This window comes from Anomalospiza imberbis, chromosome 18 (assembly GCF_031753505.1).
Source record: "Anomalospiza imberbis isolate Cuckoo-Finch-1a 21T00152 chromosome 18, ASM3175350v1, whole genome shotgun sequence".
Lineage (NCBI taxonomy): Eukaryota > Metazoa > Chordata > Aves > Passeriformes > Viduidae > Anomalospiza > Anomalospiza imberbis.
In genome coordinates, this window is record NC_089698.1 from 11,397,299 (window position 1) to 11,421,195 (window position 23,897).

The 23,897-nt window shown below is 47.2% G+C and overlaps 1 protein-coding gene across 1 annotated transcript in view; it reads left to right on the forward strand.

Annotated features, from left to right (window-relative positions):
- BCR (BCR activator of RhoGEF and GTPase) overlaps positions 1–23,897 on the forward strand; it is a 99,831-nt gene that overhangs the window by 49,977 nt on the left and 25,957 nt on the right. Inside the window, exons 3-9 of the mRNA XM_068209077.1 lie at positions 8,035–8,139; positions 8,639–8,824; positions 12,373–12,480; positions 13,885–13,945; positions 14,395–14,447; positions 14,799–14,939; positions 23,708–23,829. Coding sequence (XP_068065178.1) covers positions 8,035–8,139; positions 8,639–8,824; positions 12,373–12,480; positions 13,885–13,945; positions 14,395–14,447; positions 14,799–14,939; positions 23,708–23,829 — 776 coding nt within the window. The remainder of the gene's footprint in view (positions 1–8,034; positions 8,140–8,638; positions 8,825–12,372; positions 12,481–13,884; positions 13,946–14,394; positions 14,448–14,798; positions 14,940–23,707; positions 23,830–23,897) is intronic.

The window sequence follows — 23,897 nt, forward strand, 5'->3', positions numbered from 1 at the left end:
AACCAGTTATGACAGAGCCTGGAGGAGACACTGCCTAATAGTTAATATTTTTCTTTATTTGTTTGAATATTGCCTCATAAGCATTTAACAGTAGTTAATTTAAAAGTTACTTTACTAATGCTTGAAGGCTTCTTCTTCAAAAATCATTTTTAACATAAATTGCTGCTTTCTTTTCTCTGACTATAAAAAGATGTTTCATGGCTTCCAAAAGAAAGAGGTGTCCTGATACAGATTGGACTTCTAATCATGAACCTCAGCAGCTTCACTTGATCCTGTCTGTAATCAGTCCACAGATGACAATCCCTGGACAGTCCATGACAAGCAGAAAGAGACTAAATTTATATCCAGGTATTTCCCAAGCAAGTTAAACTTTCAGTCATCATGAGCTGTGAGATGGCTTTTGCTGAGCTGTTTTCAGCTATAGGGGAAAAGACAACAGTAACAAAATTAAGTGTCAAACACACTCCTGAGCCAAACATAACATGTGTTGGACCAGAAATACCAGGACAGATGTCTCTTCCATTTTCTTTTGTAATAAACTTGATTAGCAGAAAACATGTTTTGTTTAGATGTGTTTGTTTTTAAAGTTGTCTTCTTGCCCTTTTAACTGAGGTGCCTGCAGTTACTTCTGAAATTTTCAGATTATTTTTATGACCAGAGTCTGGAAGTGAACTGCATGCAGCAACACAATGCATGCACTACATACATCATGGCAAAACATTAAGGTTGTAAAGTCGTTAGAAGTTAAGAACTCTTGAATCATTATGATAACTTTGAATTGCTCAATTGTCCCGTCTTTCCTGTGGGCTCCTGCACTGTGCAGTGGATGGAGTGAATGATACTCGCAGGATTCAATATTTCATCTCCAGAGCTGCACCTTATTTTCATCTCTAGAGTGTGCACCTTATTTACAGGACACTGCGAACTCCGGTCTGGGTACAGAAGCATTCGCTTCCATGGAGTCCAGATACAGCTGGAATGCCACACAGGTCTTAATTGTCCTTGCAGTGTTCCTGTGAGATAAGAGGATGGTATGTTCACTAACCACAGGTAATCAGGGCAGACAGCTTATGGGAGAAGCATCTGCTAATTTTGGGTGCTTAATGTTCTGCAAAACAAGGTTCTGACTTTTAACACAGCTTTCTTCACATTAAAGTAAAATTCCTTTAATTTCACTTTGCAACCAAGAGTTAACAGCATTCCTGCCAGACACCCAGAAAATGGAAAATGTAGCAAAGAATGATATTCACATTTTTAAAATATAAATATAAATCTAAGTAATTCACTTATCATCACACAGGCATTGCAGAATTTTGCTGTGATGTTTATCTGCCTTATCCATGAGACCTCTTGGGGACTGCATTTTTGCTATCTGAATATTGAGGGTATTTTGCTTTGACAGTGGCTTGTTCTGCTGGGCTTTGTATTTTTCCGCCAGGTGTTTAACTGAGTTCTTCCACCTCCCTAGAGCAGCTATAGCCCGTGCTTGGGTAGCACATCAGGGTTCACCTGCTCTGTCCAGCCACCATGGAGAAAGTGCAGAGTGCCAAAAGCAGTGTCTCTTGCTAGAAGAGAATGAAGGGAAACCTCCTGGACTGCTTGTGAAGGAGCTTCCTGCTGCTCCCTCAGTGTGTAGAGTGACCAACTCCCAGCACATTCTATTCCAAGAACTGAGGGTTGCAGCTGACTTCCAGAGGTTTGTGGTGGTTGCACTCTGTCACCTGGGCAGTGTTTTCTACTCCCTCCTACCACCTGCATCTCCTGAGCAGATGAGGAGATGCTGCCTGCTCTGCCTCCTCCAGCTGGGTGGAGGGTGTCCCTCCAGCCACAGCTGGGGCATTGCCATTCCACCTCTTCCCTGCCCGCTGCACAGACTGTTGCTGTGCAAGGAGGAGGACGAGGCTGCACTGGCATTAGCTTTGTCTGTGATCCAGACAGGGACAACCAACACAGATGTTTGCAGTGTGGATCTCAGCAGCCCTTGACTTGTCGTTTGTGTGGAAGGGAGGCCTTAACAAATGCTTGTAGGGTCTGACTCAACTTGCTCCATTTCTTCTGGCTCTTCTGGAATCTCAGGCTGGGCTGCTGATGCATGTCCTGCCATAAAACCAGTGCTTTTGCCAAACTTTGCTCTGAAGCAAGCCTACAGGGACAATGGAAAAAGGAGAAATAGGTTCCACTAATGCTTAAGTTGTTTGTTTATTTAACTTGAGAAGAGATTTAATTTTCCCAAACCTTCCTTTCTGTAACAGCTGAACTGTTATGATTGAACTTTACAGAAATTCTGGAAACCTCTCTTGGAAAATGTCAGTCCAAATGTTTGCCAAATAAGACAGTGCTGGTAGCTTCAGAAGGTGTCAGACTGTTGGTAAAATATAGTGGTAATTCACTCCCAGAAAGAGAGAGAATGTGTCTGTCTTTCCCATACAGTGAGGGTGAAGAGCAGGGAAGATACCTGGATTAAGTTAGAGGAGGGCAGAGGGAGAGCTTGCTGCAGTATTCTTAGGCCACAGGAAGGTGTAGGGACAGCTGGAAAATCAGTGACTGGCACCCTTCAGAAGAGAAGAGTTACTGCCAGTTTTGGAGTGGGTAGCTTGCAGCCTGGAGGCTAAAGAAGGCTGGGAAAAGGGGGAAGCCTCACTCACTGTCATCCTGGTGCTGCTCCTCATATGAGGAGGGGTTGCAGCCCTGGGAAGTGCAGAAATAGCAAAGGCCTTTGAGGATGCTCCCCAGCAGAGGCGGGCTCAGGGATGTGTGTGGGCTCTGTGGAGGTGAGTGCAGGGCAGGCAGTGGAAAAGCAGAGCTCATTCCACTGCCCCAGGAAATGGGGAGAGTCCCTTCTTAGGAATTTAGAAGATGAGTTTTTGACAAAACAGATCTCTCCAATTCTTGCATATATCAGAGCAAGGGAAGCAGGAGTGCTAAAGCTGAGTGACTACTTCTTACTGTCTGTTCTGTTTGGAGGAGAAGTTGGCTGGTACTTGCAGGCTTTCAGGTAGAATTTCTGTTTCCTTTTCTGCTGTGCATCCATGGTTGATGCAGCATTGGCAGCCATTGCCTGTCCTCAGATCAGACCCCTTTGTTCCTGTTGTCTGCCAGCTCAGCACGAGCAGGGCTGTGGCAGAGCAGGTTGTGGATTTTGCTCCTAGCTTGGTCCCAAGGGGATACAGAGAAGCTGACCTGTGAAGCTACAGCAGTAAATGGGATTACTGCTCCTCTTGGTACTACTCTTGCTAGCTTGTCCTTCCCCATCCAGCATTTCCTAATCATCCACCCCTAACAGATGAAGCTTTTCCTTTTTATTCTCCAATTCTTTGCTCCTTGAAGGCTCTGCCTGGACGTACAGCCCTTCCTGAGGAGAGCTGGCACACCAGTACTGATGTTATAAATAATGCTGGCTCCTCTCCCTGCTGCTTCCCCTCCCCACATGGGGCATGATTGGCTTGATTACAGAATTTGCCCTGTTTAATATCATCAGGACAATGAGACACCTCCAGCAGAAGCTTTCAAACATATTTACACTTGAAAAATTGAACTGAATGATTTTCTCCTTTGTAAGCTGTCCTTATGGGAAACCTTGCCTTTAAACACATTCATTGCATGGTGTATGAACAGCCTGTACCAAAGGAAGAGATAAAGTGCCTTTTCTGTGCCCGCTTTGAATCCCTGATTCTCTTTAAAGAGCTGTGTCAGCAACAGCCTCTTTGCAAAATCTTATGTATTGTGATTTCCAGATTCCTAATCTGTGCTCTTCTAACATTTGCAAGAAAACAATTATTGCTGTTGATTTAAACAAGAACCAGGAAGCGCCGAGTTCTTTAACCAGAGTCAGGAAGAGACCAATCTATCTAAACCTTGGAGCTGGTGAATGTCAGCCTTGCAGTAATTGAACACAACACACGATGCCAACCTGGTTAGTAAACTGAAGTACTTAGGCTGACAAGCTGTAAACACATTGAACCCAGCCATGGCTCGGGGCCAGCGTGTGCTCTCTGATACCTCCAGAGCTTCCAGGCCCTCTCACTGACTGTGGTTCAGGTTGCAAGATTGCACTGTGACTCAGTCTTTTGTTTTTTAAGGCTTTGGAATAGCAAAAAGCACCACCCAGTTGAGAAGAGAGGAGAACACCAGGATCTTACAGGCATGAGATACCTGTGTAATTTCCTGTAGCCTGCTTTCCACCTTCCTTATTGTTTTGATGTTTTTTTAAACGTAGTTCATGAGGAGTGGAAGCAAAGCACTGATGTCTGGTTTGTTCAGATCTGGCTGGGTGCTTGCTCCTCACAGTCCCCACGGCAGGGAGTGCTCTGACTGCTGCCCTGGTACAGTCCTGTAAGATTTATTCTGAAACACGTGAGTAGAGTGGTAGCCAAAAGATGGGAGGGCAGTGGGGAAAGGCTAGACATGGGTGCTGGCATCAAAGAGGCAGGGACAGTCAGAGCATGAAATACCAGTCAGACTTGTACAAGTGGAAAACAGGCTAACCAAGCTGGGTAGGAAGCATGGGATGGACTGCTGACCACCTGGCACTCCCTGCTGAGTGGTTAGAGTTTGCCAATACAGGCTGCTCCCACTTCCTGCTGGGAGCATCCCATCTGCACTTTGGTAATAGGTGTATTTTCCCCATCCTCTGTGGTCTGGTAGATGTGGTACCAGCTCCTCCACTTGCCACAAGCAGCTCAAAGATGTCAGACTGCTCCGGGTAGGGGAAAGGAGGCCTCAGCCTTGGCAGGTCTCTCTGTACTGGTGGGGAACTTGATACTGATGCCCAGGATGTTCCCTCTTAACTGTCCTGGCTGGAGTGCAGGAACAGAGGGGCAGCGAGGCTGTTGGAGTCAGTGTTGCTCTTTGTTTCCCTTCTGTGCCAGACACAGGCGGAGCAGAAATGCCCTTGGCCCAGAGTGCGGCACAGCTTGGCTGCTGCGTGGGCAGGCTGGGAGGACAGGCCCACAGTCTCTGCCTGCTCACTGCTGTCCTGTTCTGGGCGAGCAGGTGAGCCTGCTCCCAAGTCTGTAAGCGAGGAATGTTGTAATACCAAATCATAAACTTACTCTTCTTCCTCCTGATTTTGGCACCAAGTCTTGGAGTGCATTTCGTAACAAGTGTGACTTAAAAGGACCCTGAGGCTGAAGGAGCACAGGGGCTGTTTTCCAGATGTTTGTCGTGCTCCACGCAGCCCCAGCTGACACTGTGAGCAAAGGCCTCCCTCGGCAGGAGCTCTTGTCAGGACACAGCTCCCGGGAGGGAACAGGAGCAGCAGCACAATGCACAGAGCAGCTCCCCGGTGGTGCATTGATCCCTGACGCAGCAGGAGCAGGGGACCTTCTTTTCACACTGGAGGAAGCTGTATGTAAATTTGAGGTACTGCATTGGAGATCTTGTAATGTGCCCTGTGATTGTTGGAACAACTCCCCTGAGGGTCTCTTGAGCAATTGCTGTGCAGAGCATAAAGCAGCCAGGCCCTGCCCTACCTCCTGGCTGCCTGTGGCCGAGGCTGCACTTCTGCAAGCATCACACTTGGAAAAATGCCCCTATTAACAAAGGGTTAGGACAAATCCGTGGACTTTGCACAGTGCCCTTGTGGTAGTGGCCAGGAAGGAAGGCCTGCAGTGTGTCCTGGGAGATGTTTGTCTCTCTGAAAGCACATCTCTTTTAAAGGGAGGAAATTAGCATTCCGGCAGAAAATGCCGTCTCCGTCAGCTGACGGTGCCCAGCAAGGGCTGGCTTGTAAATTAAAGCTTTTACTTGTGAAGAGAAAAACTGTTCTCAGTGCTATAAGGAAAACTGTTGTGCCACTGTGTGATGGGGAAGTTTAAGTACTTTAAATAACTTGTCATTTTGTGCTGCTCATTACAGATGTTCCAAACATACCCAGCTGGTGTTTAAATCCTCACCTCCTCCAAGAGAACCTGGTAAAGGTCATTATAGTGCTGTGTCAATATTGACCAGTTACCTCATCCTCAGCAGTGTGGACTTTGGAGCACTGTTAGTTTTTCTCAATGCTACTTTGTGTAGCTGCACTTTTTCTTTTGTAAGTGTCGTAAGAAATCTTTGGAAACCAAGAGCAATTGTGTTTTCCTTGCACCAGGGCTGCCACATCCTTTCCTCTTTGGATGAAGGCAATCTTTGTTAACCGTCTTGGGGCTGCCTGTCTTGATTACGTGTGTGTACCATGCCTTACAAAATGGTCCATGAGCTGCACATGCAGGCACTCCTGGCACAGAGACCATAAGGAGTGGTCACAGCCATGTTGAACATTTCTGTGCCAGTCACACAGGTGCTCCATGGATGCACAGTCTGGTGCACTGCTCATTTTACCATGTAGTTTGTCACTTGTGTTTTCTGAAGTCTTCTGAACACTGACTGGTGAATTACAAATTTCTGCCTTCTTTGAGATGCCCTTTCAAGATTTTAAACGGCACTGTGGTTCTTACTGAGTGTCACTGAAGGGTGGGATGCAAAGAGAAGTTCTTCTTTCCATGTAGTACCTAATGTGTGTGTAAATCTTACTCATTTCCTTAGAACAGCTTCTGTCTGCCACTTTTATTTAAGAGGTGGTGGTGGTATTTGACACCTTGCAAAATTTTTATGTAGTTGCTGCAAGACTTTTAGGCCTAGAATATAGCTTGTGAAATTTAATGAAACTGTTCAAAAACCAGGATGGTTATTGATGAGACAGAATCCAGAAATATCTGGGAGCGTGAGGATCTGTTTCTTTCTTTGTGTTGTACGTAGGCTCAAAGTCACACTCAGGATGTGATAGTTCCTGCAAACTGAACCTCTAGCCCAGGTACCGCATCTGTACGTCTGCAGAGGACCCTAGACTAAGTGGAGCTTTTTTGGGGGCAGCTGTAGGGCTGTATATTCAGTCACTAGAGTGGAGTGTACTGCTCTGCTTCCTGATCCTCCCACTGTGAAATTAAAAGCTGAAGATTCCTCTGGATATTAAGAGTAGGATGGAACCCCAAAAAACCTACCCAAATTCCTTGAAAAGCATGTACCCTTTCAAAGACAGCTTCTGACTCTATTCTTAGAGAGATTTAACAACATAAAAAGGCTTCAGGAGTCTAAAGTGCTATTTCTGTGAATGACAGAAATAAAAAGAACTGGGAATAGGACTCTGTGAAAGGGGAATGTTTCTCATTATTTATAACCTCCATTGCTCGACCACATTTTTTTAGAGTTTTTGGAAACACTCAGTTTCACTTTATCAGGTTAAACACTTTTTCAGGTAACAGTTTTGAGAGGAAGGATAATTGAAATTCAACAGAAGGGATTACTGCTTCTCTTAACACTTCATGCTAGTCTTTCCCATTAGCCCTTGAATGTATTTATGTGGGGTGTTTTCCCTCTCTCTTTCTTCAGTTGTTTCGGTTAAGAACTCCATGGAATCCCAATAAGAAAATCAGCGTGTGCATTCCAAGCCATGCTGATTATTCCATCCTCTCACTAAAAATAGACACTGTGCTAGCTGGCACTGAAAAATAATTCAGGGAATAGTAGAGAGTGGGAGGAAGAACAGCCCTGTGGAGCCAGGTCAGGCTGTGACCGTGGCGTGTTCGTGCACACCTGGGAGGTGCAGAGGAGTGATCCTGTCTGCTCACAGAAACACAGCTTTGGAGAGCTCCCGTGGAAGGAGGGAGGGCATTGCACAGGGCAAGGGCCCTAACATTTGTTTAGGAGGATGAATTCTGAATTTTTAAGTTCCATGTTTTGAATTTTGTGAAGGGGTCTGGGCACCTGATTGAGACACCACAGTTGGATGACTAAAGCTGAAAACTGTAAATAATCTAAGTGGTATCAGTTGCTGGTAAATAAAAATTTCTTTAATATTTGCATATTTCTAGAAATAAGATGCTGAGCACAAGTAGATGTTTTGGTTTTTAGTCTGAAAGTAAATTAAAAAAATAAGTGTGCTCTGGGCAATTGAATGGTCTTTTACTCTCCATCCTCATTCTCGGGGTTTTTTCTTACTCTCCCTGCAACCTGCTCTTTTTTTTTTTTTTTTTTGTCTCCTAAACAACTTATCTGTAGAGTGAGCCAGACCTGGAGAAAGGCCTGGAGATGAGAAAATGGGTCCTGTCAGGAATCCTAGCCAGTGAGGAAACCTACCTGAGCCACCTGGAGGCCCTGCTGCTGGTAAGGCTGGGGACAGATGCCAGTTCAAACACTGAACTGAATTTTCACTGCTGCTTCTATCCAGAGTTTCTCTGAACTTCACATACCATGGGTTACAAGTTGCTGGGTGCAAAAGGTGCCTGTTTCTCCTCCAGTAAAGAGAGAGGCTTAAAGGAAGAACTGGATGTAGCAGAGTTTGGGAGTTGTTAATGTGGCAGTATCCAGGAGCTCTCTTTAAGTATCCTGTGCTAATTATTACACATTGCTGTACAGTTGGACAGAGATGAGGGAAATGGAGTGCAAAGGGATTTTAATTGCAGCATTAATATCCAGGGAAAATCCACCTACCAGGGGTGGCTGATCCTCATGAGAGAACTTGTTCATGTCTAGATTTAGGAGTTGTGTGAATGCAAATCTCACTTTTTATTATGATGAAAAGGATGGAGGGATGTATTGCAGTGTGGCAAAGATGAATGTTCATGGTTTGCATGATAATTGTTTCCTTCTTTCCTCATTTCAGCCTATGAAGCCTTTGAAAGCCGCTGCCACCACCTCCCAGCCCGTGCTGACCAGTCAGCAGATTGAGACAATATTCTTCAAAGTGCCTGAGCTCTATGAGATCCACAAAGAATTCTATGATGGGCTCTTTCCCCGAGTGCAGCAGTGGAGTCACCAGCAACGTGTTGGGGACCTCTTCCAAAAGCTGGTGAGTCAGCTGCCATCACCAAAGGTGCTGGTACCCCTCACCCACCTCACAGGAGCTGGAGGTTCCCTCTGCTGACCGCAGAGACCAAAGGGATCAGAGTCTGTGGCTGAAATAGATGAGAGGTTTCTCACCTCCTCACTTTGCCACTGCAGTGGAGACCCTACAGCAAAAGTGGCTCTTTCATTGTCTTTAATTAAAGACTGCAGCAAGCTGTTGTGGTGAAATAAATACAATTTCACATACATGTTGAATCTCCAGGGTTTCTGCAGAGTCCTCAAAGCATTTCCTTCCAATGGCGATGGGAGAGTGGTAGTATTGCAAAGTGAGCCAGCAGTGAAGCATTCCTCAGTACTGTTCAGCTCCCCCACACATCCTTCCCTCTCTCGTGCTTTGCTCTACCTGGTGCTGATTTATGGTCTTCACATTGGCTTTGCTTTTCTGCCACTATCCTGGCCTTTCTGTTCCCCTTGCTGTTATGCTGATGCAGTCAACCTGCAGCTGAGAATCCTCCAAGCAACCTCAACAAAATTCTCTGAGTGCAAAAGGGACAGAGACATACACAGCATATTCCTGAGGCTGAATTAAAATTGCTGAGTTTCTGAGCCAGATGACAAATTGTTTGCATTCTAGGAGGTTTCTTTGGCCCCTTTAGCCTCTCCCCTAGCATGTGCAGAGAGCAAAGGATTAAAGAAGCTGTTATTTCCTTTTTAGAAAAGAAAAGAAGCTCCGCATTCCTGAGGTGCCTCTGGTTCTCAGGGTAGGAATGACATTCCAGTGAGGGGTTTATTGGCTGGGGAGTGTGCTTTACCAGGGTCGATCAATTGTTAGCAGCTGTGTAGCCCAGCATCAGCCCCATCCCCTATGGAGCAGGGGGAGCTGGCCTGGAAGATGATGTTTTCTGTACATGCCAGCAGCTCAAGATGAAAATACAGGAATCTGCTTTTCACTGCCAGCATGTTTTAGCCAGGAGGGGTCAAGTTGGTGCCTTGGCGAATAGCTCATGGTTTGCAATTTGAGCAGCTGGTTTGAGAGGACAAACCCAGCTGCTGCTGGGTGCTGAAGCAGACACAGAAGGCTGCTGGAAGTGGCAGCCTCACAAGCTGCCCTGGACGTGCGGTGCAGCAATGGGAGTAGCACTGCTTGGAGAAGACCTGAATGTATTCCTTGGCAGGGCTGTCCAGCACTCCTCTACTCACTGCACACCTACTCAGGCTTTTGTTTCAGACCATGTCTTGTTGCTGGCTGATCTCGGGTGCAGGAGTTTAGCCCTTCCTCTGCTCTTATGTTCCCGATTTTTCTGCATTTGTGACAGAATTGTTGATTTTGTAGGACTAGCATTGGAAACAAAGGAACAAATTGCCCTAGTACAGGAGGCTTTGAGCTGGCATAGCAGTTTTAGTTTCGGGTGGTTTGATACAGCAGTGGTGGGAATTGCAAACTCTTTCTTGGATGAGATAAAGCTAATAATTCTTGGCATGCACTGGGAAGCAACTAGATGAGAGAGACAGCAAGAACATCAAGCTTTATAAGGCATCTACACTGGATGTACATCAAATCTTTGGGAGCAGACTGTTTACTCGTGGTCATGTCATGCAGTCTGATGATAAACACTGAAATATCCAGATGTCCCTGGGGACACTAATTTTCTGTACTCTCACGCAAAAACCAGCACAGTAGATTGAAGTTACAGATAGTGGATGCAAAGAGTTTTAGAATTCCGTGTGTTCTGGCACAAAGTACGATCCATTTGCAACATCAAATTGACTGTTATTGCACCTTTTTCTGTTGAGAAAAAGAAAAGATGCCAGGCGTGTGGGAGTGAAATACGCTTCTCATTTTTGGAGAATATATTGTACATATTTTTTATAGCTAGAAAGGAAACTCTTTAGAGCTCTTTTTAGAAATGAAGACATATTTAGCAAACATCCTCACTGATAGGCCTCAGAAACAAAATATGTCCAAAAGCCAGCCATTTCTACCAACTCTTGTTTCATTTTCAGTGGGTTCTTTTTAATTGAAAAAAAAATTAAACCAGCACGTAAACAGTGTGTGAGCATTATTGCTTTTATTGGAAGCTCAGTTTTTAATGAAAAAGATGTCTTTGTGATGACACATTCAGAGGAGGAAAATGAAAGCTTAGACTGTTCAGGAGTAGCAGAAAATTAAAGAACTGCATGGAAATGGAGAAACTTGAAAGCTCTGCCATGTTAGCTGGCATCATCCAAATCTGAATGGCATAAGCCCTGCAAATGGTCAGTAATTCTGACAGCAATGTCTTCACAGGATTGTGCCTCAGTGGCAAATACAGATTTCATTCTCTCCTTGCTGCTGGGGTCATCCCTGGTATAAGTGAGCACAGTTTTCTTCAGCTTCAGGCATAACTGTAATTTTGTGTAAGGGTTGAGATTGGTTTCTAGTCTTTCAGTAAAACATCATCTAGGAAATAGCTCACTGTTCTCAGCCCTGTTAACAGAGTTTGTGCAGGGAATGTTGTCCTGGGAGTGGCTTTTTCTCTTCCATCAGCTCTGGCACAAAGCTCCACAGAGAACGAGGAGCACAGTGGTTATGAGAGACAGCAGGGAGAGGGAAGGAGCAGTGGGGAAGTTCCCCGCTCTGCCTCTTGCACACGTGGTGCAGCAGTGCTGAGGTGAGTGCAGCCCCCTGGCAATGTCTCCTTGCTGCACCCTTGGCTGCTGCCCGGCACTGCGGGCTCAGGCTGCCGAGGTGTGCCCAGCCCAGCCTGGCAGCTCTGCAGCACAAAGCCAGCTCTGCACTCCAGACAAGCTTGGAGGCTACCCAGGGATTTCCCATGCTGGATCTTGTGTTCTCTGGCATGAATATGGCTGAAGTTCCTAAGTCAGCAAACGGGATCAGTGCTAAGACTCTGTGATAATAATGACTTACTACTGCACTCTGAGGCCTGTTCCATCCTCTTCTGGACCAATTCCATATTCCTTCTGCTGGAAAAAACTGCCATTTTCTGTCACCTAGTGCCCCAGTCACTGCCATCCAAATAGATTATGCTCTCTTTTGTATTTTCAGCACTCTGCTGCCCTTATAATAATGCTCACTAAGGCAGATATGGGTAATATCTGGGTTTGATTTAGTATATCCATCATGCAAAGGCCAACAAGTAGCTTACTGGGGTCACATTTGTGCTGTTGGGCTGAATCATTCCTCCCTGATTCATATGTTGTGGCAAAAAGCCAGCAGCTCCAGTTACATCAATGAGCTGCAATATTAATAGATGCTAATCTGGCAGTTCAGAAGGGAAAAATAGATGTCAGAAATAAGGATGTGTCACTCTCATAGGCTTTCACATCCTTCACAAATAAACTTGTTCAGCATAGGGTAGAACTGGGTGCATGGGGGCACAAGTGCTGCTTGGACAAAGTTGAGAGGTCAGAGATGTCATTCTGGGCCTGCTCAGCATTCCCTGCAGTTGTTTGGTGTGAAAGAAACATGACCTGATCATTGGATACCAAGACTGACCATCCCAAACTGCCTTCTTCCACAGCATTTAGTATATTTTGTTTTGCTTCCTGCAGGCCAGCCAGCTGGGAGTGTACCGGGCCTTTGTGGATAACTATGAAGTTGCTATGGAGACAGCAGAGAAATGCTGCCAAGCCAATACTCAGTTTGCTGAAATCTCTGAGGTAATGTCACGGTGTTCAGACACACGAGCTGTCTGCCTCTGACTAATACCCTGCCATGTCACTCCTGTCTATTCTGCGAGTCCCTCTGCAGCCCTGACTTCTGGAGGAGTTGTGAACCCCACAGACTCCCTGCTTCAGCTCGTGGTCTTACACTGAATTGTACCCTGGGCTGGGCACAGACACAGCCTTTGTGTGCTGTCCCCACCCAGGGAATCTGCTAGAAACTGGCCTTGCTTTGAACTTCTCCAGCTCTGTGCCACCTTCATGCAGTTCTAGAAGGGAGAGATCTGTGTGAGTTTCTCAAATGTTTCTCTTGCTAATGATGATTCTGGCTGGGGTATAAAAGCCATCCTTAGTGGCTTGCACAGTGGCTGTCAGTGGGATTGCAGGCTTCACTGGCATGGAGAGGAGAGGGTAATTCTCTCATGAAGAAGGCAAGTGTGTCAACCATAAATCTATAATACTGTTCCTTGGCCTGCTCTGATTTCCTGCCTGTCAGAGGAGTACCGGTCTCAAAGCATTTTGAACATTTTTTCAGGCTTCCCAGTCCACCAGCTTTCCCTGCAGTGCATTGTCTCATTGACTCTTTGTATTGCAGTGATTATTTATTGAAGAACTCAGTTGCCAAGAAAACATGAATTTCATATGTGTCTCCTTAAAAACAATCAGATAAATCATCAGAGCTGAGTACTACCAGGGGCGTTTAGTGCTCTGAGAAAACTCCTGAGTACATTCTATATCACATGTCCCTTGAGACTTATGAGAAAGAGGTAAAATATGATCTCTCAGTTTTGCTGTTTCTGACAAATAATTCTGAATCATGCCAGTGTCTACTGTATTTGGAGTGATGGTGATGGTACTTCTGCATTTGTGTCCTGGTGAGGATTTTGGAGCTGAGCACATTAATGCACGGCATGGCCCATGGCAAAGAGCAGAGTCTCAGACAGTATTCCTCTGCTGCTGTGGAAGAGCGGACATGTCCAAGGTCACCCAGCTCTGAGTACAGGAGTAAGAAGTATAACCTGAGGGTATTGAATGCCAATCCTCTACTTTATTTATTGGTGCTGGGACAGTGGCTGTGTCCTTATGGATGTCTTTCATCTGCAGGTGATTTCAAAACTCCCTCATCCCTGTTGCTGCAGGTGGTTCCCTGCTTTGCTGCCTATTGACAGGTGCTCCTAAGAGCATTGCTCAATATTTGAGATGTGTGGGTGCCTGTGACATGGCAGTGGTGGATTTACCAAGAAGGAAAGTGCATTTTTCCATCGCTGACTTGAACTGTGATAGGGCTCTCCTCCTTTCACACCTAGGCCTTCTCCTGGAGGAGCAGATAGTCTGTTGTGTTCCCATGTGATATTTCAAAGTGATTGACCATCTGCTACATGGGTTTTCTTTTTCTTTTAGAATCTAAAGGCCAGAAGCACAAAGGAATCTAAAGATCAGACGACGAAAAATTCCTTGGAAAGTGAGTGATCCATGGAGAGGAGACTGGTCTGTCAGGACTGTGTGGAGGCTGTTGCCAGGCCTCCACCCTCTCTTTTTCTTTTGGGATGCTGCAAGGTTATGGAGTCTGGGGCTCTACCTGGGAAGTCAGTTCCCTTTTGCTAAGTCGCAGAGCTCGTGCAAAGCAGGCTGCCTGCATGGGGAAGTGCCTCCTGGCTTCAAACCTCATTGGTGCCTTTGGGCAAAGCCAGCCTAACCACAGGGCTGCTGTCATTTTAAGAGAACATCTGCTGCCCAGTGATAGCACAAATACAACCCCAGCAGTGATGGTTTTATGGGGGCAGTTAGAGAGCCTGGCCAAGATCAGCTTCCACAGTGCTTGTCTTTGTGCACATGAGTAGAAGACACCCCATACTAGAAGGAGCTTCCGTACTCACTCTTCCTGATATTCCTGCTGCTTTGTTTCCACAGCTCTGTTGTACAAGCCAGTGGATCGAGTGACCCGCAGCACACTTGTCCTGCATGTAAGTATCTGAAGGGGAGTTTTCAAACTTTAGACCCCTGTCCTATTTTCTTTGACCTTCAGATTTTCCATGGAGCTGCAGGACTGCAAAAATAAACCTGTTGAGCTGCATAAGAGCCTCTTCCCTTTACACCAAGGAGATGGAGTCCATGGGTAGGATGCTGCTATTTTTACAGTGATGTCACCAAGAAGTGCAGGGTATTTTTATCTTTATCTAGAGATAAAGCTTTGCTCTCCTCTGTATGAAGAAGCTGGAGCATCTTGTCCTACAGCTCTTATTAGGGGTGCTCGAGCTCTCCTGCCAGCCAATGCTGCCCATGACTGTGTTCTCTCTTTGTGTTCCTGCTGTCAGGATTTGCTCAAGCACACTCCTGTGAGCCACCCTGACCATCCCCTGCTGCAGGATGCTCTGCGGATCTCACAGAACTTCCTCTCCAGCATCAACGAGGAGATCACTCCTCGCCGGCAGTCCATGACTGTAAAGAAAGGGGAGGTGTGTCTTCCTGTCTTGTTATTTTCTCAGTTTCTAAATACTGGTTATGTCTTTTCTGTAGAGCGGACTAGGAAGTTATGCTGTTAAGCTGTTTGTTGCTAAGATACAGATTATCCAATGTCCTTGTTCTCTAAAGGATGTGGTACGGCTCCCTCTGTTTTCTTTTCAGAAAACAGTTTGGAAACCGAGAGGAAAGGTGTGATTAGAGTTTTGTCCTTAGCATTGTTATAATCATTTGTCATACGTAGTTCCTATGATGCACATTGCCATGCACTAAATGGATTTGTATTTTACCTGCAAACTGAAATCAAGTGGGAAGCCTGGGAGGAGAAAAAGATGAGGAAATATCAGAAGTCATGAAGGATAAGGAAAAGTTGCTTTCCAGAATCTTCATTTTCACCATAAAATTAATTTTCTGCATCTTTATTCTAAAAGAGAGTGTTGTAAATATGACTGGAAAGCAAAATGAATGGAATGGGTTGGGAATGCCAGAGAGATTATTGACTCCTAAGAGTATAATATAACCCTTCTCAGCTCTGCAGGGAGCTGGACTGCACCCAGAAAGGTCTGAGATGTGCAGATCCTTCACCTGCATGCAGTGTTTTGCAGGGAGACCATGGAACTTCTCTGTGCTGGAGTCTGCATTCCTCAATGGGTTGATTCAGCTGCCTCCAGTAAAAAGGGATTCAGTCCCTCTTGGTAAAGAAAGGCCAGGACTGGCAGAAGTGTTGAGAGAAAGAAAGATGTAGGAGATTGGACACAGAGAGGTGCAGCTCAGACAGTAACGGTGTAAGAAAAGCTGTGGCAGCATTCCAGACATGGGCTGATCAACAGTGACCCAAATTACCCTGTACAAAAACATCTCTTACAAAGCACAGGAGATTGTTAAGATACCGTGAACCTTCATGATTTATTCCCAAATCCTGACAGCTAAACATGCTTGCTTTTAGCTGTTAAACTGATTTTCAGCTGACAGAAGGTTTGCTGGAAGCTGCAGTTCTGGGAATTTGGTGCACTTTGTCCTGCAAGTCTTGCTCATTGTCTCATTTTGTCAACCGAGGACACCTCCAGCTGAGAAAAGAAGAGGAGGGGCCGAGGAATCGGAGGCTGAGGTAGAAGCTCAGCCATCAGTCACCAGTGCCTCAGTGACAGGAGATGGCCTCGTTAAAGTGACTGCTGATTGAGTCATAGCAGAAAGCACAGGCTAGAATGCCCCTCACAGGGGAGGGAGCAGTTTGTGTTCTCTGGTTGTCTGTCAGCATCTCAGTGAGGGATGCAGGCTTTGAAACGTGTCATGCAGAATCCTAATGAGGTGCCAGAGCCCAGGCAGAGGAGCAAGCTCAGGAGGATGATCCTGCTGATCACTTTTTGGAGCGGTGTATCTGTCAGATCTTAGAAAGCAGATGGGGAGGCACGGCAGGACTGGGCTCAGCAGGCCTGGTCACACTCTCACTGGTCCTGCAGTGACTGCAGGTATGTTGGGGAGGGAGGAAGAGGACATACCACAGGAGAGGGCTCTGGTGGGTGTGCTAGGGGGGGATTGGGAAGCCTTTGTGCCTTCCCATACCGAACACAGCTTTTCCCAAGCCCAGGGAAGGAAAGCACTTCCCTTCCACTCTGGCAATCTGACCATGAATATTTTATTTAGTTATTTGGTACCAATATCCCACTTCTATCAAAGCAGTAGTGCCCCAGTTGAACCCTCTGTGTCCTGAGAGTAGGTATGTTCACTCTCCATGTAGTAATGCAGAGACACAAATCTGCTCCCAGCTACTCTGTGTGGGTTAGTGATGGCTGTTCCTTCCTACAAGCTGCTCAGCTTGGGGTCATAACTGGGTTTTGTTTATGCCTGTAAATCTTTCCTTTTCTACTTATTCTTTCCTCCCACTCGCCTTGCTGGTGCTTCCCCCGGGGTGACAGGACAGTGTGTGGATTGCATCTCCTAATTGACTGCTCTCAATGCATAATGCATTTTTTATTTTAATGAATCACCAGCTTGCTTTGATGGCTTTTTTCATTATTTGTACTCCTCCCATTGAAGTTTCCTTGGTGGAAAGGAAGGAGGGTAAAATAGCCTTTTCCTCTCATGTATTGCTTAGGTGCTGATCTCAGTTATCTTTTTTTCCCAGTCCTTGCCTTTAATGTGGAATATTTTTTCCTTTTGAGTGTATTGTGGGGAGGAATCAAATCTCCTTTGCCAGCCTCTTGCTCCAGCTCTTTTTTTCAGGATTGCTTTGAACTGGGGGAAAGCAGCCAGTTGTTAATCTCCCTAGTGACAGGCTGCTAAGGAGGGGAGTGCAGGTCAGGAGAGAGTACAGGCTCATCAGCACAGTGTTGTTCTCTTTTGCAGAGGTGATTCCCTGCTTTGGGAGCAGTGACTCAGCCTGCCCTGCCTGCTGGGCTCTCTGTTGGTGCCAGGTGTTCATCCTGCACTCCAGCCCCCCAGTTCTGCTGGGCTCCAGAGGCTTTGTTCTAATCTAGACTTATGCACAGGAACTGGGAGGTTTGTCATGTGGTTTGATTTGCTGGACTGGATGAGTATTTCAGGTAGCGCAAAGAGATGGGAACAAAGGGAGTAAAATCCCTCCCCAGAGGGCCAGAAGGAGCTGCAGCAGGGAAGGCAGAATTGGTACAATGAGCCTGTGAACAGAGAGTTTGGTCCTTGCTGACTGTAGCAGACTTTGCTGAGGGCCATGGTACAGAGGAGCCAGCAGAGCCTCAGCCCCAGGCTGGCAACACGGGGGAGCCAGGAGGGCATCTCTGGCCTTTGGGATCTGTTTCCATTCAGCTTGATCCACTACGTTCGCTTGCTCCCTTCTTTTCATCCCATCTTTCTACTTCATAGTTTTACCTTTTTGCAGTTTTTTAATGAATTATCTACAGGTATCCACTTTGCTAACCTTCCAAATAACCAAGCAAATGGTTGGTTATTTGCTCCAAGCAAGTGGAGGGGAAGAGAGTCTAAGTAGCCAGTAGCCCTGTACTTTGTGGCTTGGAATATGAGTGGTGGAGAGTCACCTGGCCCTTGGGGCCATGGTAGAGGCATCTTCTTGTCCCTGCTGATCCTTCTGCACCACTGTTGTCTTGGTTTAAATAAGGAACAAGGATAAGGTTTTACTGGGGACAGTGCCTTGGGGAAGAAGGAAAACAAATGCATTGGGATGAAGGATGTGCCACTGTTATGTGCAGAAGGAGGGCAGTAATAACCTTCTCTAGTCTTATTAACAGAGCAGCTCTAGGTACTGCACGTTGGGGTTTTTCAGCTAAGCCCAGATGCAAATGACTGTAGTGCTTGTCTTGGCCTGCCAGAGGTCAAGGCTGGTGTTTCCAGCTAATTCATTTGTGTAAAGCAGGAATTAATGAAACAGCAAAAAAATGCAGAGTTCACTTGGTGGTCCCTTTCCTGACTGCTGCTCCTCTAATGCTCTTTGCAGAGTGTTGTTCCAGGGCAGTTCAGACCAACCTGAGTGTGGTGGCTGCCACTCTGCCTTGTCCTGGCCATGTCCTCCCACCCTCTCTGGTGTGTTCATACTGGTGTTTGTGTGATCTCACAACAGCACAGAGGAAAGGAGCCTGGAGTTTTGGGTCACTGCTGGCTGAGTGGCTTCATGTCTGGTCTCATCAGCACTGGTCCAGACACAAGGGAGCTGACAGGCAGCTTTTTCCAAAAACAAGCCCGGTAGATCACATCACAGATCTGCTTGTGCTGCTGTACACCTTTGTCCTTGTCCTGGAGAGGAGAGGCTGCTTGGCAAGCTGCTCTACTGTGTTTCTAAATGTGGTTTTAAACTGCAGTCAAGGGACTGGCTAGCATTGCCTTAGGCTTCTGTTTGACTTTGTAGAGGACCAAGTGTGCTAGAGAGGGGAAAGGACAAAGGACATGTGCAAGGAGCAGAAGTGCAAACTGAAGCCTTTGAAAAGCTGGAAGTGATGCTTAGATGCAGTCATGCACAGCATGGGCCTGGTGCCTACTGCTCCTGGAGGCCTTGGGCAGATGTTGGCAATAGAGCACTCAGAAATTATCTTGGCCTCTTCACACTCTGTCTTACAGCTGGAGTCAGAGAGCTCCTGGTGACAGGAGCTTTGGGAAGAAGAAAGAGGCCATTAAAATGCTCAAAGAGCAGCCAGTTTAACTCCCTAGGCAGAGCATCTCTTTTTTTGTTTTATTATTTTTGCAGTGCTGGTCTTGCAACACACTTACACACACGAGGAATCATTTTCTTCCTACGCTCTGCAGAAAGCCAAACCACCTCTTCCTCACTGACATGTGCCAATACCCATCTCCTGGTTTTCCCCTCCTCCTGGTGCCTCACACATGTCCCAGCCCTTCCTGGGGCTCTCACCCACGCACGCTGCAGGCCTCTGCTGTCACCACATCGGATGAGCTCTTTCCTCGGCGCACAAGCGGGGAGATGGCCTTTTCTGCAGCTGTGGGTCTGCTTGAGTAGGTTTTTCAATTCTACTTTTTGTAATGTGTCTCAGACAAGCTGGCCACACTTCCTGGAGTTAATCAGTCTGTGACAGCAGCAGGATTTATCATATGCAAACAGCACAAAAACACTGTAGGATGAATAGATGAGCACACAGGTAGTCGTGAGCTTGGTAGCAGAGGAGGGGAAGATGTTCAGTGACAGAGGTAAGAGGAGGAGGAGGACAGCAATAGGCAATCCAAAGAGGATAACCAAGCTCTGGAAAAGGTACAGGGAGAGCTCTTTTGTTCAGAACACTGAGGTGGGTGGGAGAAGAAGCAGATGAAAACATGCAAAAAAAAGCAGGGCCTGGAAAAGAGATGTTGCACCAGTACAGGAGCTTTGCAAGAGCCACTGAAGTTAAGAGCACAGGCCTTGTGTGAGAGATTAAAGATGATCCTAATTCACTCTATGATGACACAAAATCAAGACTTTTGTCCCACACTTCCTGGAACATCTTTCTGAATCTGAGCTGTGTGTCCTGTGCTGGACACCTGACAGACTTGGGGACTGTCCGTGGAAGAGAGGGGTCACTCTGCCACTTTCCTGCCACTGTCTCCCTATCACCCTAATCTTATGTTCTCTTGGATGTCTATTTGGTGTTTCTGTAGTCAGTGTTATTTCAGAGTGTTTTAGGAAATCTTTAGCACCTTTGGTTACTTTAACAAACAGAGTAACTCTGGGAAAAAGGTAGAGTGATGGTTTCCCACACGAGAGCTATTATATGTCAGTACAGCAGGCTCACCCTTCCAAAAACTCTTGTGTTTCAGTAGACCCCATTTAACAGGAGGCCACCAAAGGAGTAGCTGTTGGTGGCTCTGGGTGGGAGGAATTGACCAAAGTCTTGGTTCCAAAACTGCAGAGCTGAGGTGGCACAGGCCTCTGAGTGGCACAAGCCTTGTCTGAGGGGGCTGCTGGCTCCCCCAGGGTGGGAGAGGATGGGCTGACTCATGTCAGGAGGTCCAGGAAGGTGCCCTTTGCTCCCACACTGTGGGGTTTGGCGGGGATCTGGTAAGCCATTGGGAAATCCTTTTATTGTTTCCCTCTGACCTGCTGAACCTCCCGGCAAGATGACTCATTTGCAGCAAAGGATGTGCCCCTTTGCTGGAAGTGCCCCTCCTCAGCTCCACGGATGCTGAGCAGCCTGGGGCATGCCTGTTTTACCCAGCCTTAATGAAAGTTCTCTTTTCCAAGAAAAGCTGGTCGTGAGGAGAAATTTCCTGACTTGATCCACAAATGTTTTCTCCTGTACTCTCCTCCCCAGATGCTTGGTTGCTCTTGTGGCAGTTCACGCCACTGCTTGCTGGAGGGACACCTTCCCAACTAGCTCCCATGAGCAAGAAGATAAGAATGAAGGGTTCTGGGAAGCTCCATGTTTCTCTCTGACTGACTGGAATATTTCTCTTTCACCTCTTTCCTTCTGTTCCAGTCAAGCTTAGGAAGTATAGGCTTGTTCTCTACCACCCAGCTCTCTTTGTGGGAGTTTTTGCTGCTTCAGGGTTGCACTGTGTCTGTGTCACTGATAGGATTTGGTTCCCAGGAGTGCTAACCCACATCAACTCAGTGCCGCCTCAGCCCCAGATGAGAATGTGAAGGTTGTTGGGTCACTTGGCATGGAATGGCTGAGCTTTCTGCTCGGGTTTTGGGGAGATGTGCTCTCAGCAGGGTGCTGGGCTGGGGCCCTGGCTCATCTCACACACTGCCAGTGCCTGGCAGAGGCAGACAGAAGGTCAGGTCAGGACTGTGCCCTGTCAGTGCCAGGCAGGGAAAGGACAGTGCTACATCCTGCTGGGTATCAGAGATGAGTAAGCTGTGAGAACATCCTTACACCTACGAACAATGTGCAGAGGTTGAGCTGGCAGCAAGCAGCTATTCTCATTGCTCCAGAGGAGCTGAGCTGATTTGCAGTGTAATTAATATGCATCAGATCTAGAAACCTGAGATCAGGGGTTTGGCTTGCTAAGAAAATATCTTTCCCTGCTTATTATCATTGCTCCCAAATGAAATTCTTTGCAGGAGTGGAGAGTGTTCTTGTGCTACTGACACCGTACCTCCTCCTGTTTGTTTATTTATTTTCAAAGCTCAGTGTTTCTAGTTTCCTGTCTGGGGCTTGCTCTCCCAGGCAGGAGGGGAAGGCGTGCTCAAGTGCCCATCAGCAGCAAAGGCATTACTGCAGGCAGGAGTTCTCTCCAAAAGCACTGAGAAGAAGCCAGGACGATCACACCCACCTAAAAATAAACACGAACATATGTACAGACCTTTGTGAGCTGAATCACTGCTGGATGCCAGATCTCCCCAGAGTCCTGCCCAGAGATGGTGCAGCAGTCTGCCAGGGAGCAGCCGTGCTTCCTGCAGCTCTGGGAAAGGTGCAGCTTTTGCTCACAGATTTCCAGGATTTGCCGTGCTCATAGATTTCCAGGACCTTTGTGTAATAGAAGGCAGCACCAAGATGAGCTGCTGACACCGCTCCACGTGCTTTTGCTGGTAGCTGTGGTGCTCTTGCAGCTGCAGACGGGAACATGCAGGCTCCTAGTCCCTGTCAGGAAGTGTAGGGTGCTGTGGGACAGACTATGGAAAGAAGAATTATGTCTGCAAGGGCATTTCTTTGTCATGTGTTCCTTGCCATGATGCCTGCTAGGCTCAGGACTGATGTGGTTTGTTTTAATTTTGGAGAGCCAAGATGGGAAGAATGGTAGGCAGAAGGAGAGGCAGCACGGGCGTTTGCACTCCCACACCCTCGGCAGGGAATGCGTTCAGGGTTTGTTAAGTCACGCAACAAACAGAACCCAGGGGCATCACCTGAGAAATGGAGGCATCACTTCTGGTGTGGGTGTCCTGACCTTGCCCAGGGGAGCTGCTCCCATGGTGCTGTCCCAGGAGACCCTTCTGTGTGTGTGTCAGTGTGGGGGTCCTGGCCAGGGGGCAGGGCAGCGGGGACTCGGGGGCGAGTCCTGAGCCTGGGGCTGGGCAAGGCTGGCAGTGAGGCAGCTGGGGAGGTGCTGGTTAGCCCTGGACAGGGTTAGCAGAACTCTCCTGTCTCCAGCCACAGCGCTGTCTAGGCAGATGTGGGATGTCTGATACGTCACTTAGGGATGGCAGAGGAGCATCCTCTTGGCTGGAATAACAAAGGAAGTACAGATCAGGAAAGAGTTCCTTAGCTTACCTTAGCATGTGTGGGGAAGCTGATGGTTCCTGCTTGTACTGGCTGTGAAGTGGGGCAACCCTGACAGTTTTACATAATGGTGGAAATAAAACTTGCTCAGAGCTGAATGCCCTGACTTCTGCTTGAAAATCAGTGCGCAGTATCTGCTCCAGGTGTGCACCGAGTCCTGCTGATCCTGACAGCACAGTGGAGGAGCTGAGCACAGAGCAGCGCATGAAACTCCTGTCATGGTCTCTGGAAGGAGCACACAGCCACCTATCCACGTGCCAGCATTCCAGCCTTTTGGGTTTTTAACTGTGGAGTTGTCTGTCCTGCCCCTCCCCCATGAGGGAATTAGGAAAGCAGTGGTTCTGCTTACCAATGTGTGCCCCTTCTTTAGGAGGCTGTTAAACTCCATGGAACTAGAAGCAGGATTGAAGGCATCAGAGTTGTGCAGCTTCTTTGCATCTTCTAGGTTTGGGGAATCTTTATATAAAGAAGATTCTAATAGGCACTTGAATAGGTACATGGTGAGGGTGCATCCAGATAGTCCTTTTAAAGCACAGGCTGATAAGGAGCTCCTGAGAAGTTTGCCAGATACACATGTTCAGGAATTATCCCTTAACAGCACTTGTAATGAAGGAGCAGCCATGGCGTTTAGCTGTTAATGTTGATAAAGTCGTTCTGTGAATGGGAAAGGAAGGGTCGAGGAGAGCTTTGCTGTCCCTGCTGGGGTGGCTGAAGCTGATGCAGAGGCTGGGAAGTGACTGAGAGAAGTGACTCTGGGAGGAGCGGTGTGTGCTGCTCTCTGCTGGCTCGGGAGGGGACCATCTGCTGCCAGGGATCCAGGGACTATGGAGCTGGGCAGTGACTCACAACAAACTGCACTTGGGCTCACGAACAGGTGATGGAGAGAAGCCCGAAGTCTGACCCAGCACCAGGCAGGGGAGAAGATGCATGGCTCTTTCTCTGGGAGAGAGGGCTGCAGCAGGGAGCAGAGTTGACAGCAAGGAGTATTTCAAAGGCTCTTTCATTTTTCTGAATTAGACAAATGTACTGAATTTGCTCTGGTAGGAGTTGAGTTTAAGGACTGTGTTGCCTCAGTGCCAAATTTGGAGCTCGTATTGCACTGAAATGTTTCTCTGTTTTTTCCCCAGCACCGGCAGCTGCTGAAGGACAGTTTCATGGTGGAGCTGGTGGAAGGGGCTCGCAAGCTACGCCATGTCTTTCTTTTCACTGACCTCTTCCTGTGTGCCAAGCTCAAGAAGCAGATTGGAGGGTGAGAGTTTCCTTTTGGACTTCGTGCTTTGCACCCCGGCTGCAACAGAATCCTGGGTTTAGCCTGCA